Raw genomic sequence first — 15,306 nt, 5'->3', positions numbered from 1 at the left:
TTTATCCTCTTCATAACTGTCCTTACTTTCTCCTTGTTAATCAACTACACTTCCTGATTCACTATCTCCACATCATCCAACTTTCTCTGTCTCTCTCATTCTCTTCATTCATCAACCTCTCAAAGTACTCTTTCCACTATTTCAACACACCCTCCTCGCTTGTGAAATTGCTTGCATCTTTATCCTTTATGACCCTAACCTGCTGCACATCTTTCCCAGCCTGCCCCTCTGTCTAGCCAATTGGTACAGGTCCTTTTCTCCCTCCTTTAGTGTCCAACCTCTCAGAAAACTCATCATATGCCCATTTATTTAGTCTTTGCCACCTCTCTCTTCAGCTTGTACCTCATCTCCTTGTACTATTGACTACTCTCTGCATCTCTCGGACTATCCCACTTCTTCCCCATCCTCTTCCTCTGTATACTCTCCTGTACTTCCCCATTCCACCACCAGGTTTCCTTCCTCTGTCCAGATGTCACACCAAGCACCCTTCTTGTTGTCACCCTGACTACTTCTGCTGTAGTTGCCCAGCTGTCTGCTGTCTGCTTCATTGCCAGCCAGTACCTGTCTTCCCTCCTCCCTAAACTCAACCTTGCAGTCTTCCTTTTCAACTTCACACCATTTGATCCTTGGCTCTGCCCTCTCTCCTCCTCTTCTTAATCTCCAACGTCATCCTACAGACCACCATCCTATGCTGTCTAACTGCATTTTCCCTTGCCACCACTTTGCACTCTTTAATCTCCTTCAGATTGACTTCTGCACATGATATACAGTGGAACCTCGGTTTGCAAGCATAATTCGTTCCGGAAACGTGCAGTCCAAAGCACTCATATATCAAAGTGAATTTCCCCATAAGAAATAGTGGAAACTCAGATGATTCGTTCCACAACCCAAAACTATTCATATAAAAATGATTAATACAAAATATAAAGTAAAAATACATGAAACAAATTAACCTGCACTTTACTTTTAAAAAGAATCATGGCTGGTGTGAGTGAGTTTCTAAACTACCAAGTTACTCACAAACTGAGGTTCCACGGTAATCTGTCAGCATCTTCCTCCATTCTTGTACATCACCCTATGTCCCTCCCTCTCCTTAAAATACGTGTTCCCCACAACCCTGTCCATCCTTTTTGCAAAATCCACTATCATCTGACCTTCTTCATTCCTCTCCTTGACACCATACCTGCCCATCACCTCCTCATCTCCTCTGTTCCCTTCACCAACATGTCCATTGAAATCTACTCCAATTACTACTTTCTGTCCCTTGGGTACACTGTCCATCACTTCATCCAACTCACTTCAGAATAATCTTCTCATCCATCGCACACGTGGGGCATATGCACTAACAACATTCATCATCACACCTCCAATTTCCAGCTTCATAATCATTACTCTGTCTGACACTCTTTTCACTTCCAAAACACTTTTGACATACTGTTCCTTCAGAATAACCCCTGCCTCATTTCTCCTCCCATCCACACCATGATAGAACAATCTGAATGCACCACTGATCCACTTGGCCTTACTCCCCTTCCATTTCGTCTCTTGAATGCACAATACAGTAATCCCTTGCTATATCGCGCTTTGACTTTTGCAGCTTCACTCTATCGCAGATTTTATATATAAGCATGTCTAAATATATAAACGTGGATTTTTCGCTGCTTTGCGGGTTCTGCAGACAATGGGTCTTTTTACTTCCTGTACATGCTTCCTCAGTTGGTTTCCGCAGCATTAACCAGTAAGTCTTTTCTCACTCATTCCGCATCAACGTGTTTCGCTGTGTAAAGAGTTAACTTTTGTGCTCTTTTATGTTTATCTTTGTGCACTGTCAAGCCCTTCATTATGGCTCCAAACATTTTTGGACACACATTTACTATATACAATTTTTCTTGCATTGTACGTATTTATTGCTGGTGGTCTGTCTATCGTAATGTCTGTAACACATGTGATATCGGAGACGTTTGATATCTTTAAAATTATATTTAGGTTTTACTGTATATAAACAGTGTGTTTACATACATAATTTCAATGAATCTTACCTAATATCTAAGAGAATACAAAGGGTTTATGCTGTATAACTGTGCGGGGAATATTTATAAACAGTGTGGGAAAGTTTATAAGGGCTTAAAATATATAAAAATAACTATACAAACATATGGGTTCTACTTTGCGGATTTTCATCAATCACGGGGGGTTCTGGAACGCAACCCCTGAGATCGAGGAGGGATTACTGTATATCAACCTTCCTTCCCTCTATCATATTGGCTAACTCTCTCCCCTTACCAGTCAAACTGAAAACATTCAAAGTTCCTACCCTGTTGTAATGTGAGATTTTGCATACAAGATGATAAATATTTTGTATGTCTTTAGAGAAAGCAAAGCAAAATGACACCTATTCATGGCTACCTAAAAAGATTACAATATGCAAGCTTTCGAGGCAACTCAGGTCCCTTCTTCAGGCAAGATGTAATCTAACACGGTACAACACCCTAGTTCAATGTCTTTATTTGTAATTTAGGCACAGAAATGTAATATTAGTGTTACATTAATGAGAAGCATTCATGTTTAACCCTGCCTTTTAGAAATGGGTCTCTTTGAATTTTACAACAGAGTTCGGGCGGGAAGTGCATTAAACAAGTTTGGCTAATGTTTCTCTGAAGTCTCTCAGTCAACCTCCATAGGAAAGTCAGGCTGCCTAACTGGCAAACTTTAGCTCAACAAATGGTTTTGGGGGGTGGCAGGTGTGAAGATGTTCTATCCCCCCCATTGGTCTGAAGTATGGCCGTTTGGAACTGGCTTGTATCAGAAGCCTTTAAGTACAATGACATTCTATTGGCTCTAGGGGTTGGACAGAAAACATATAAATTTGCTCACTTCTTCATCCTTTCTCTCCCTTACCATACTGATGCATGAACTGAAAAGGACTACATAATGGAGAGCACAGCTCGGCAGCCATATTGAGACAGGCATGCGGCCTGTTCTGAAGAAAGCTGACCACAAATGATGCCTTAACTAGAGACATTTTAAGTCTCATTTTAAGTTTGCCACCAGAAACTACACATCACCATTTAATCAGGTTGTATGGTTGCCAATATTCAAATGTACTTTGCATATTGTTATTATTTATGAATATTACCAATAATGCATCGTTTAAATTGTAACTTAACTCCTGCTTGTCTTTTACTATACCGAATTGCCTGAGGTTATAGATGTAGAAGGGAAGGTGGGGAGAAGTTATATGGTACAATACCTTATAAACAGTGGTAAGTCTGTGAGATTTGAGGCATTCGGACAAAGGCTACATATTATTAACACAAAAGGGGAAAGTACAGTAAAATATTACTCTACCAAGACAAAACAAACCCTCAGTTCCACTCTCTTTACTTCCTCCTCTCCTCTTTCATCCGGATGCGTCTCCCCCCTCTTCTTCTTTGGCCAACAGTAGTCCAATTTCTGCCAGCACCCTGTTGGCTAACAGTACTGGTGGTGGCTATTGTTAACCCGGGCCTCAACCAATCTGGTATGGAAATTTGTATTATTGTCCACATGTTAATCTGGCAAAATTTTACACCGGATGCCCTTCCTGACGTAACCCTCCCTTATCTGGGCTTGGGACCAGCATGAAGAAAAGACTTCCTAGATTTTTTTTTAAATAGATGTGGCTGAAATTGTAGTTGTCCAGTGTTCATTTTGTAAACAGAAGTGAATTTCAACAGCAAAGGCTCAGCTGTGTAAAATAAGTGTCCCCTCCAGTGGATGGGATGGGGAGGCACATTAAGTATGAAATTGATATAGAAGACTGTCTATAGTCTTTTAGAATACTAGGGAGCTTAGCCCCCTGCACGCTATCTCTCTCACTTGCTCACTCCTGCACCGGCTCTCCAATTTTCCAGCCTTCTTCTCCCTTAACCTCCGTCCTTATCTCTTTTCTTCCTCCCTCCGCACTCGCGCTCCTCCTATTTATAATGGGGATGTGGCATAGGTGTGGCGATTAGCGGCTACCAGCATCAATTACAGACATGGGCGATCACGCACCTGTGCACTTCAGTGTGGAAACGGCCATGCCAGTATCGAGCCCAGGAACTGCTCCTGCCACACCAACCATGCCCCTTCCTTAAGCCGCGAGTGCGGCGATTATTTATTTAAAATGGTAAACAGCCATGGACCTCACTTTACCACACATCTATTGAAAACAGAAGTTTGAAATTGTTGACAAATCTAAAGCTTTTGCTCCTCCCCCACAGAAGATAAATTATGTTGGGGGAGGACGCAAAGGAAAGAAATGTAACACTTCAATAGCAAACAGCCTTTTATAATGAATTTTGACAAGAATGTGATTACTCAAATAAGTGTAGTACATAATATAATGCAAAATACATAAGAAACTCTACAACATACAATACTAGAATATTATTTAGGGAAGAGTAAATGTCACTCTACTTACTAACTTATTCCTGCTGGAATGCACAAAATTTCCATGGAATGTGCATTTTTTTAAATCTTCCACTGCTGAATCATCATCCCATTCTTCTTCTGCAAACATCACTTACAATTCAAAACAAATGAAAAATTAGTACCATAAAGCATGCAATAACTAGACAGGACTAAAAAATAAATTATATATAATGGCTAAACACTAAATTTTTTTTGGGGGGGGCAAAAGTGAACAATGTTTTACTTAGAAAAGTCTTAATTAAAATGCTCTCCATTACAAACAAAACAACAGATGATGGGTTACTGAATGTTTTTGTCATTATCACCTTAAAAACGGCTCATCACCTCATCACTTTAGCTGTCAAAAGGGAAAAAAATTATTTTTAGTTCTGTAATTGCATAAAAATGCCATCTGAAAATTTTAATGTTCAAAACTCACAATACTGAACTATTTTAAATCCATATATAAAAAAAGAAAATGAACTGTAAAAAGATGTCAAAATGTGACCTGTGTAATTAACACTAATTAACCTGCCAGAAATAAGGAAACCTGGACCTTTTGTCAAAAAGTTACAGTCTCCTGAAACTTTTAAACTCTGGACTGTTTGATCCCATTCTAAACATACTCTGTGTCTATCTCAATGACTGTTTTAAATTATGTATCTTTACTGAATTGAACCTTGTATCTTTTAGAATCCTAAACAGACTGTTAATTTACTAGATCTCTGGTAATTAGGATACAAATGGACAAATGGTCTGAGAAAGGCAAACAAGTACTGATTATTCGTGTAAACACTGTTAATTTGACAAAGTTAAGCCTTTAAGTTTGGGGTGCATCACTGGCAGATCAGAAAGGTAAAGCAGAGCAGGAGAGAGAGAAAAGCAATGAGAACAGAGAACAACAACAGCCCAAATAAATTGACAAGGACCTCTGTAGTCTGAATAACACTGTGCCCAGAATTTAAATGACTCATCTTCCATCACCTTTATTTTCTGCATAAATATTTTAAGACTTTTTCCATGTACATTTCCTACTTATGCTATCATTAGTTTTGCTGTGTTTTTATTAAGGTTTCTTTATAACAGTATAAATTTTATATTGTTTGACTGTGTTAAGGTAAATTTATTAAGAGCACCTGGGATAGGTGGCTGCCATATTCCCAAAGGGCTTAAGAGTAGGGCTGAATGATTTGGCGAAAATATCTAATTGCGATTTTTTTGGACAGATATTGCAATTGCAATTTGATTTGCAATATAATTTTTTAAAGTCAAGCTTCAGTTCAATAATCACTATGTGTAACTGATTTAAAACATGGAGCATAACCACCACATAATACAATAAAAAAATTTACTTTATATTCTGATGCAAGGATGACTGCAGAACGATCAAAATCTCAAAATCACTTCAAGCAGAAGCTTTAATGTAATACTTGTTTCACTGATATCTCTACTTCTTCTCAACACTCATTATGGGCTTTTCTTTTTCCAATTAAAAGTATAAGCTGCTGGACTTTAAACAAGATTGCTGTCCAAGTCCAAGCAGTGCCTGTTTTAAGTTAAAGGACAAAATAAATGGTCTGAATTCCTTAAAAAAGCTTTTCTTGCAGTTTGTCAATGACTAGCGGACTTCTCCAATTACAATTTCATTTAATTTATTATGAAAAATTAGTATATTAAATTAGTATATTGGAAAAAAATCAGAAATTGACACACACAGTGCCCTCCATAATGTTTGGGATAAAGAGACATAATTCCTTGATTTACTCCTCTGCTTCACAGTATAAAATTACATACTGAACAATTCCGATGTTGTAGACTTTAAGGGTATTTGCATATACTTTGGTCACACAATGTAGAAATTACAATTTTTACATACAGTCCCACCATTTCAGGGCACCATAATGTTTTGGGACAATTGTCATCACAGGTGTTTGAGACTACTGAGGTGTGTTTCATTGCTTCATTAGTGCGGGCATAAGATAAGTAGCTAGGCTTGCTTCTCATCACAAGGAAAAGAGCTGTGCCAATGAAAGTCAAAGAAGTCACTCTAAGGCTGAAAAAAAGAACAAAACTACTTGAGATATTGGTAAATCATTAGGATTATCTAAATAAACTGTCTAGAATATCATTAGGAAGAAATAACAAACTGTTGAGCTCAGTAGTCACATAGGGATTTGTTGTTCAAGGAATACATCCACTGCTGATGACAGAAGAATCCCTCACTATGATAAAGAAAAAGCCCTAAATGCCTATCTGACAGATCAGAAACAGACTTCAGAAGGCAGAGAGAAACCAGAGACAACCAGAAACCATTCTTCCACTTACGGATGATGGAGGCCACTGAGCTCATTGGGACCTTCAAAGCAGCAAAACTTTTTCTGTAACCTTCCCCCAATTTGTGCCTCAAGACAATCCTGTTTCGGAGGTCTACAGACAATTCCTTTGACTTCATGCTTGGTTTGTGCTATGACATGAACTGTCAACTGTGGGACCTTATATAGACAGGTGTGTGCCTTTCCAAATCATGTCCAATCAACTGAATTTACCACAGGTGGACTCCAATTAAGCTGCAGAAACATCACAAGAATGATCAGGAGAAACAGGATGCACCTGAGCTCAATTTTGAGCTTCATGGCAAAGGCTGTGAAAACTTATGTACATGTGCTTTCTTAATTTTTTTTATTTTTAATAAATTTGCAAAAACCTCAAGTAAACTTTTTTCATGTTGTCATTATGGGGTGTTGTATGTAGAATTCTGAGGAAAAAAAATGAATTTAATCCATTTTGGAATAAGGCTGTAACATAACAAAATGTGGAAAAAGTGATGCGCTGTGAATACTTTCTGGATGCACTGTATGTGTATATATATGTATGTGTCTATATGTGTGTGTGTGTATGTGTATATATATATATATATATATATATATATATATATATAGCTGATCACCCATTGGCTTTGGTAAATGAGTGCAAGGGAAAAAAAATAAAATGTAGTCTATAAGTTATTGAAAAGTAAAACATTAACGTTTTAAGAAGTAAAGATACACTGAGCACTACTGGAGTGGTTTCGGGTAAACTACATTTTAAAGACGGTATAACACAACAGGTAAGTAACTAACAGCAGCTAAAATGTATATGGATCATCTCTCGGTAGTAGATCCCTTTAAAAGGGCGCTACACGACGGCTGTGGTATAGAAATTAAATTTTCTATGTGAACGTCTAAATTTCTGCCTGTGGTAATGTGCCTTACCGGCATTACCAGCAATTAAAGAAAAGTAGCTTTGTGTCCTCTGCAGTGTAAAGAGAGAAAGGCATTGGTTTGGGATAAAAGGAAAAAAGGTGTAAAGAAAGGAAACTTGCCTTTCACTAAATCTTTTATATAGTGTAGAGAGACGTCTTCACTGACGATATGAGCGCCTTTTGGGGACCGTCGCAGTGGGTCTTCTGTAGACTGGTGAGACATCCCTGCCATTAACCGGCCGGGATGGCACTTTCGGTCCTCCACTCCTGTGCATTTCTTCCACAACCTCATAATCGTATACGTGCAAAAGAAAATGCGAAGCGCCTTAATATTAGTTTGCCGCGGCCTAGAAATGGGATCCCGTGTTTGCAGTTGTCTGGGCTATAGCTCAGGGGAAAGAGGAAAAAATTAAGTGTTTACTTTCACTTAAGGCAGAAGCGCAGTCAGTGTCTCAAAGGCCGGCACAGCTACATGCGCGGCAACTGATCGACTTTTATAGTATTTTTGCAGTGCAGGACACGCCACTTTTTGCAGACACGTTCACGTGATCAAAAGCTCTTTAGAGGTCTTGCTCGTTCTCTGCGTACTGCGTTCATAGTCAGTTCACGTGAGCCGCTCGGAGTACATGCATCGAAGCTTCTGAGCTGTGCCTGTGCTATCTCGTGCAATCTCGCGATGTCCACGGCTTTATTTAATGTTAGCTAAGACCCGGCACTTAAAAGTTTCTCTCGCAGTTTCGCTGAGTTTGTGTCAAACACCCCCCTGACCATCTCATCTTCATCTGAATATTTAGTAGCAGAGTGTTTCTATTGGATTGCCGCTGAGGGACGGCCTTATATGGGCAGGCACTCAATTACGTGGGAGGCGTGATGATGCGAGACGCAAGACGCAACTCCGCCTCACACGGCGACCGAGCTGCAGGCTATGGCCGTATACAGTATACGAAAGTAGGATCCAGTTATGACCGTTACGCGCAGAATTTCGAAATGAAACCTGCCTAACTTTTGTAAGTAAGCTGTAAGGAATGAGCCTGCCAAGTTTCAGCCTTCCACCTACATGGGAAGTTGGAGAATTAGTGATGAGTGAGTGAGTGAGTGAGTCAGTCAGTCAGTCAGTCAGTGAGGGCTTTGCCTTCCCCGTGACCCTGTATTCGGATTCAGCGGGTTAGAAAATGGATGGATGGATGGATAGTATAGATACCTAGAGACAGCTGTCAAGCACCTAGATGCAAGATTCCCTGACATGCCAGTTATTTCCAGCTTTTCAAAAGTTTTCAATGCAGAAAGTCATGATTCAAGCAAGTCTGCTAAAATTCTTTTTGATCATTACTCCAAAAATGGTAACCCTCCTATTATAAAATATGAAAGTAGCAGGCAAGAATGGACAATTGCGTCAAAAAAGATCAGAAGTCAATTAAACAAAGACATCAGTCCAAAAAAGATTTTACTAAAAATGGCAACGACATCAGAGCTCAAAGAGTCGTTTCCAAATTTAGCCAGACTAGCTCATATTGGGCTAGTGATCCCAGTGAGCACAGCTGAATGTGAAAGGGGGTTTTCTGCCCTTAAAAGGATCAAGACATGTTTGAGAAATCGCATGAATCAAAGCACGCTAAATAATCTCATGCTGATCTCCTTAGAGGGCCCAGATCCTGGAGACTTTGATAATGGGAAAGCTGCAGACAACTGGGCCTCTAGGAAGAAAAGAAGAATAAATATTTAACTGAAGACACCTTCTGCATATGCAAGTTGGCTTTGAGGAATATTTTTTAATCTTTCTTTCATTTTGTTTCCCATACTTTTTTCATTGTTTTCACTTTTCTTCCTGACAGCGACAATACTTGTGCGTCTTGGTTTAGCATAACAATTGTTATTTAAAATTTTTGTTAGGGTTGCAGGATCCTGAATTGGATACTTCTTAAATTTAATAAAAATATTCTGGCACAAGTGTCAAACCTTAAAAAAGGAAGTCATATTGAGCACTGGAAAATAATTAATAATAATTAACTAATAAAAAGAGTGCACATTTAATTTTCCCCACCACCAAATTTCTCCGTCCCGTCCCACCCAGCTACTTTTTCATGCCACCTGGCTGGAAAAGATTTCTGGGAAGAACACTGTATTATTATTATTATTATTATTATTACTTCTTTTCATTAACCGTTTTCTGCACAATGCTTATAACGATTAATTTGTTGCCTTTCTACATAAATGTACAGCCCGTAAACTTCCATATTGTGTGTAAGAAGGTATGGAAAAACACCATTCAGGAAATTTTGCATTTGATCTAAACCTTTCAAAACTAAATGGTACAAGATTACAGACCAAAGTAACATTTAAATCTAACATTACAGCAGTCTGTGCAGCACAATCATTAAAAGAGTATTCTTCCTTTCTTTTTATACCTCCTCTCAAACTCAAATGTCTGTTTTCAGTAAGTTTTGCTATTGCAACATTGTATGCAAAGCTTAACGTATCCAAAAAGAAACTCGGCTGTTTTGCTTATTAACTATTGTGACTGTTAAGTAGACATATCTATGAATCAAAATACAGGATGGTTGCAACTTGTTGCACTTGGCCAAGCGCTCACTTCATATTACTGTGTACAACACACGTGTTAATAAATCTGAAATTAACCGATCCCACTGCATTTTTTAATCAATGGTTGCAGCACTGTTGTCTACCTGCATCTCCTCATTAAGTTTGCATTACCAAAGACAGGAAAAAAATAATATGAAACGAAGGAAAAAAGTTAACCAATGCAGCCAAGCCATGATGGAACAGAGAGGAGACTAATTTTTTGTACAGCTGAAGGAGATGCTATTTTTCAGTTCATGACAGGAAGAGTGCAAGATGGTGCTTCTGAGTGAGTAAAAGTAATTTGTTAGACATTTATTCAAATTCACTGTGTATTGAGGCAGTACTACTTTTAGGCTTTGATGACAATGCACAGTCAAGAATTTTTTTAAACAGTTTTAAAGGTCTGAATGAATCAAGTTTAAATTACCTTTGCACACTACCACTATTGGTACTGCCCTGTAATAAGAATTCTGCTGTAGCCACTTCCAAACCAACATACCCCACACACCCCAAGTGTAGATACTTTCCGTGGTTCATGCTTTTACCTGTTCTATTACATACAATACTTAACTTTCAATTCATTGCATGGGTTGCATAAATGTGCAGTCTGTAAACATCAATACTTGTTAAAACAAAATTCAGTGTAAGAATTTTATTGTCTGGCTATGTTTTAAAAAAGTATTATATACTATAATACTTCATTCCCTTTACCCTGTGAACATATGAATGGTGGTAAACTTGAGAACAAATCTGAGTGAAAAAAATACAATCCACATCTGAGACTGAATTTTGTTCCTTTTGCTCATTAAGTACGCATGATGCATACATAGTGGGAAGAACTGAACTGATGGTGACTTGTCAATTCAATTCCACTTTAGATTTGTACCTGACAAGTTGAAATTTAATGTGATTTAAAAACATCTGTACCTTTTTTAAAAACATTTTTCAAAACGTCTACCTCCACAAACCAATCCTCAATATAGGGCAATAAACCAGGGTTTTTCGAAAAGGGGGGCTACGTTTTTAAAACGTGAAGCCAGATTTTAAAGATTGTCTAAGAAAAAAGCATGACTAAAAAACTAAGTGTTGCTTTTGAGACTAAGAAAACACAGTACCTATAATTTCCTTGTCTAAATACACTTAGTATATAGTGTAGCATTTTAATACGAGTATCACTTGTCTAACAATAAATAGTTTACTGCAGGGATTCCTAAACTTTTAAGCTGAGGTCTCTCAAATGTTACACTATCTGGTCAAAGCCCCCTACTAATATAAACCCAATTCTGCGAAGTAGAGCTCGAGTTTGGATCTTATTTACAGCATGATTTAAGATAACAGTAGACCTATTAAAATCAAAGCAAATGTTTACTGACGACATATGATATCAAATTCTGTGTGGTACCTCTAGGTCAGGGGTTCTCAACTTTTTTCTTGGCATACCCTCCCCAGAAATTGAATGTTTCAAAAAAGCACAATTATCTGGTTTTAAATTGTTAAGTACTGAACCCTGATTGGGCACAAACAACTGAAGGCGAGGTTTCACAAAAATCTCCCATCTTTAATATTTCATTTTAGGATTTTAACAAGTGATTACTGATAGTTTGTGTAGGTTTGTGTGTGTGTATTAATTGTTCTTAAGAAAGACAAATGGTTTAATAAATTTTATGTAATGGTAGTGTGGTTTGATATGGAATACAAAATTGAAAGCCTAAAATATACAAAAAATATACAATTACATGTGAACTCAGATTAAAAGTATTCACAATTTACATACTACTCCAGGTCAAAAAAAGAGAAAAATAACTCAGTCAATGTGCAGGCTGAGTCTGCTTCTTGGCAATACTGTTTAAGTTCGCCCTGTTCCTGTATTTATTTTTAAGGAATGATGTAGGCTCCTAATGTTGACAGTGCTGTCCAAAAAAAAGCTTTCTATTGTTAAGATTAGTGAACACTAAAATGTAATGGAAGCTTCATTTACTATTTATAATTATTAACATTTGTCTCTTTTATCATTATACAGGCAAGTTTTGTTGTAACGGGATTCCATGGGACCATAAAAATATTTTGTGATATGATTAGTTTTGCTTTAATGAATATGGTGAAAATAAGTATAATATCGTGACCAGGGTAGTTGGCACTTCACAATCTGTAACCACAGCAGCTCGTAAACAGCAACCAGGAGCAAGGGTAACCACATAACGTGCTTGTCACACAATGTTTAGAACATTATCACCGGACATTGATATGCACTTCGTCACACTCTCCTTCCTGATCTCTCTTCGCCAGACCATGTCCAGCACAACGGTGATTTCAAGAAACTGGTGGTTTTCTAATCTGACAATGGGAGCTAACTGAATGAAGTCTTGAGACCGTACCTGCCTTCTCTATACAGTAATAAAGTACCTGTATTTTCCTTGAAAACCTGGACTCACCTTCCTGTCTCTCATGCAACTCTGCCATCCAAGCCTGACAATACCAGTATTAAAAAAATGCTTCTTAAACTGCAAAAAATAATTGTCTTTTATAGAAATACAGGTATGAAAACAAAATGAAAATGAGATATTAGAAGTAAATCTTTTTTAAATGTAAATACAGGTATGAACAGAATGGGAAAAAAAAGATGTTAGATGTAACTCTTTTTTAAATAGAAATACAGATATGAAAATAATGGATGAAAATGAGGCGATAGATGAACATGAAGGTGCGATTCTGAATGTTTTCACTGGGTCATTTTTCTTCATTCTGGGGTCTACTTTTTCCACGATTGCTAATTTTTCTTTCAGCATAAATGGATGTCAGTTCATCGCAAAAAACTTTGAAAAATACTATCAAACTTGAAAAGTACAGTATCTGCGCACTGCGCATGACAACTATCCACACGGACACTTGGTGGAGCACCAACTCCATCAAGCTGAGCTATACCTGTATGATGTGTGTACGCTTTCACCAAGCCTTGCTAAACCAGCCCGAGATTGAAATTTTGCAACATGCTGTCACTTTCTTTTGGTCTAACAAGAAAGAGACAGATGTTGCAGAGTTCCCGAGACTCTGCAAAAGTATATGCGCAGCCTTAACTATTTTTCTCATTATTTTTGGTGGCCATTTTTGGTTGAAAAAACTTTTGTTATCTGAAATTTACATTTCGTTAAAACAAAATTAATTTAACATGATATTCTATGAATGTTTGACCGGACACACACTCACAAAAAAAAAGTATTTGTTATTCTGAAAATTGTTATGTTGGTATTCATAATAATGGGATTTGGCCTGTACTATTTTTTATTATTATTATTTATCTGACCTGCATTCATTTCAAAATTCCTACAAATGTTATAAAAATGATGGTACACTAAAACTAAAAATAATGTAATGTTGGTGGACTGGACTGGTGAGCGATAGAGAGAGACACGCTACCGAGCTGCAGGCTATGGCCGTATATATGTACGTAAGTAGTATTCAGTTATGACCGTGTAGAATTTCAAAATGAAATCTGCTTAACTTTTGTAAGTAACCTGTAAGGAATGAGCCTGCCAAATTTAACCCTTCTACCTACACGGGAAGTTGGAGAATTAGTGATGAGTCAGTCAGTGAGGGCTTTGCCTTTTATTAGTATAGATACCTAGAGACAGTTGTCAAGCACCTAGATGCAAGATTCCCTGACATGCCAATTTATTTCCAGCTTTTCAAAAGTTTTCAATGCAGAAACTCATGATTCAAGCAAGTCTGCTGAAATTCTTTTTTGAAATTCGTTACATTATCCAGACATGCTGCTACGTCTAGTGAGGGACAGATTAAAAATGTGCATAGCATAGTGAGTGCAACTAATCCACACAGCCAGCTTTATTAAAAAAAAACAAAACAAAAAAACAAAAAAAACAAAAAGGGAACCACAACCCCATTCTGCAAGGTTCAAGACGCGGTCTCCGCCTCTCCCAAAACACTGAAAAGTGTGTTAGATCAAGACGACCCTACATTATTTTAATACATTCTCATTTATTACGTTCTTGGACGCAGATAGCAACAGTGCGTTGCATTTTGCTTAGAAATACAGTGCAAGTAAAAATCCCACTGTACGGAGTTAAGATGAAAAGACTTTCTACTACTAAAGTAATGTCCCAGTTACCCTTCCAAATAGCTTTCCCAGACATGTTCATGGTTGTGCGTAAGTCATTTTCCACGCCTTCACCAATCCTAAAATGTGAGGCAATTCCTGCAGTCAGGAATGCTAATCACGGCCGCCCTATTAATAAATCAGAAAACTCCAAGAAAACAGCGCAGATTGAGGGGCATATGCAGAAACCAAAAATCTCCAAAGTAAGTTACAGGATGAAACTCTTAAAATTAAAGCACGATACAAGGTTACTGCACTGGAACTAACCGATGAAAACAGTACTCTTGCGTTATACATCAACTAATGTGAAATAAGTGCAACATATTAGAAATACTCCCCAGTAATTTAAAAATGTTCACATTAAATCTGTTAACAATATTACCAGTTAGAATCATGTACGTGTTATGCTGTTTCATATCATTACTTTTTCCAAACATGTAATTCATCTCAACCACATGGTGTTACTAATCCATATATACCACGAGCCTAAACAGAGGCGTTAATCTCAGCAGTTTTTATAAGTGAAAACCAAAGTCCAGGTTATAACTTACTGTTATCGGATTTTGAAACCCTATTCTTCACTTGGTAAACAATTTTCTTAACACGTTACACGGAAGCGTGGACACCAAGAAACTGAAAAGAATCATTTCCGGTACTAAATGCTGAGAATGTATCAAAATAAAAGTAAGCGTAGGCCTTTATGCTCAACAGAGTCACCGACATACAAAAACATCAAAGATAAATTGCTGCTTTATCAGCGCAAGTCTCTCAATAATATTGTTAGGCATGGTCAGTATCTATTCAGAGTATCCAGGCGTCTTGTTACTTCTTTCCTGATTTTTTTCAAATTACCAGTTAAAGAGAATCGTTTCTTTTTGTAGCCTCCCCGAGGACAACAAGTTAAAAGAACTACACCACCCTACTTTACTGGAAAAAGGGG

At 37.7% G+C, this 15,306-nt stretch overlaps 1 protein-coding gene across 1 annotated transcript in view; it reads right to left on the bottom strand.

Annotated features, from left to right (window-relative positions):
• rrp8 (ribosomal RNA processing 8) overlaps window positions 1-15,040 on the bottom strand; it is a 66,312-nt gene extending 51,272 nt beyond the window's left edge. The window contains exons 1-2 of the mRNA XM_039744933.1: window positions 14,918-15,040; window positions 4,445-4,545 (exon numbers count right to left, since the gene is read on the bottom strand). Coding sequence (XP_039600867.1) covers window positions 4,445-4,545; window position 14,918 — 102 coding nt within the window. The 5' untranslated portion in view covers window positions 14,919-15,040. The remainder of the gene's footprint in view (window positions 1-4,444; window positions 4,546-14,917) is intronic.
• Window positions 15,041-15,306: the final 266 nt, after the last annotated feature.

Source organism: Polypterus senegalus, chromosome 2 (assembly GCF_016835505.1).
Source record: "Polypterus senegalus isolate Bchr_013 chromosome 2, ASM1683550v1, whole genome shotgun sequence".
Taxonomy (NCBI): Eukaryota; Metazoa; Chordata; class Cladistia; order Polypteriformes; family Polypteridae; genus Polypterus; species Polypterus senegalus.
This window is presented reverse-complemented; position numbering and strand designations above follow the sequence as displayed.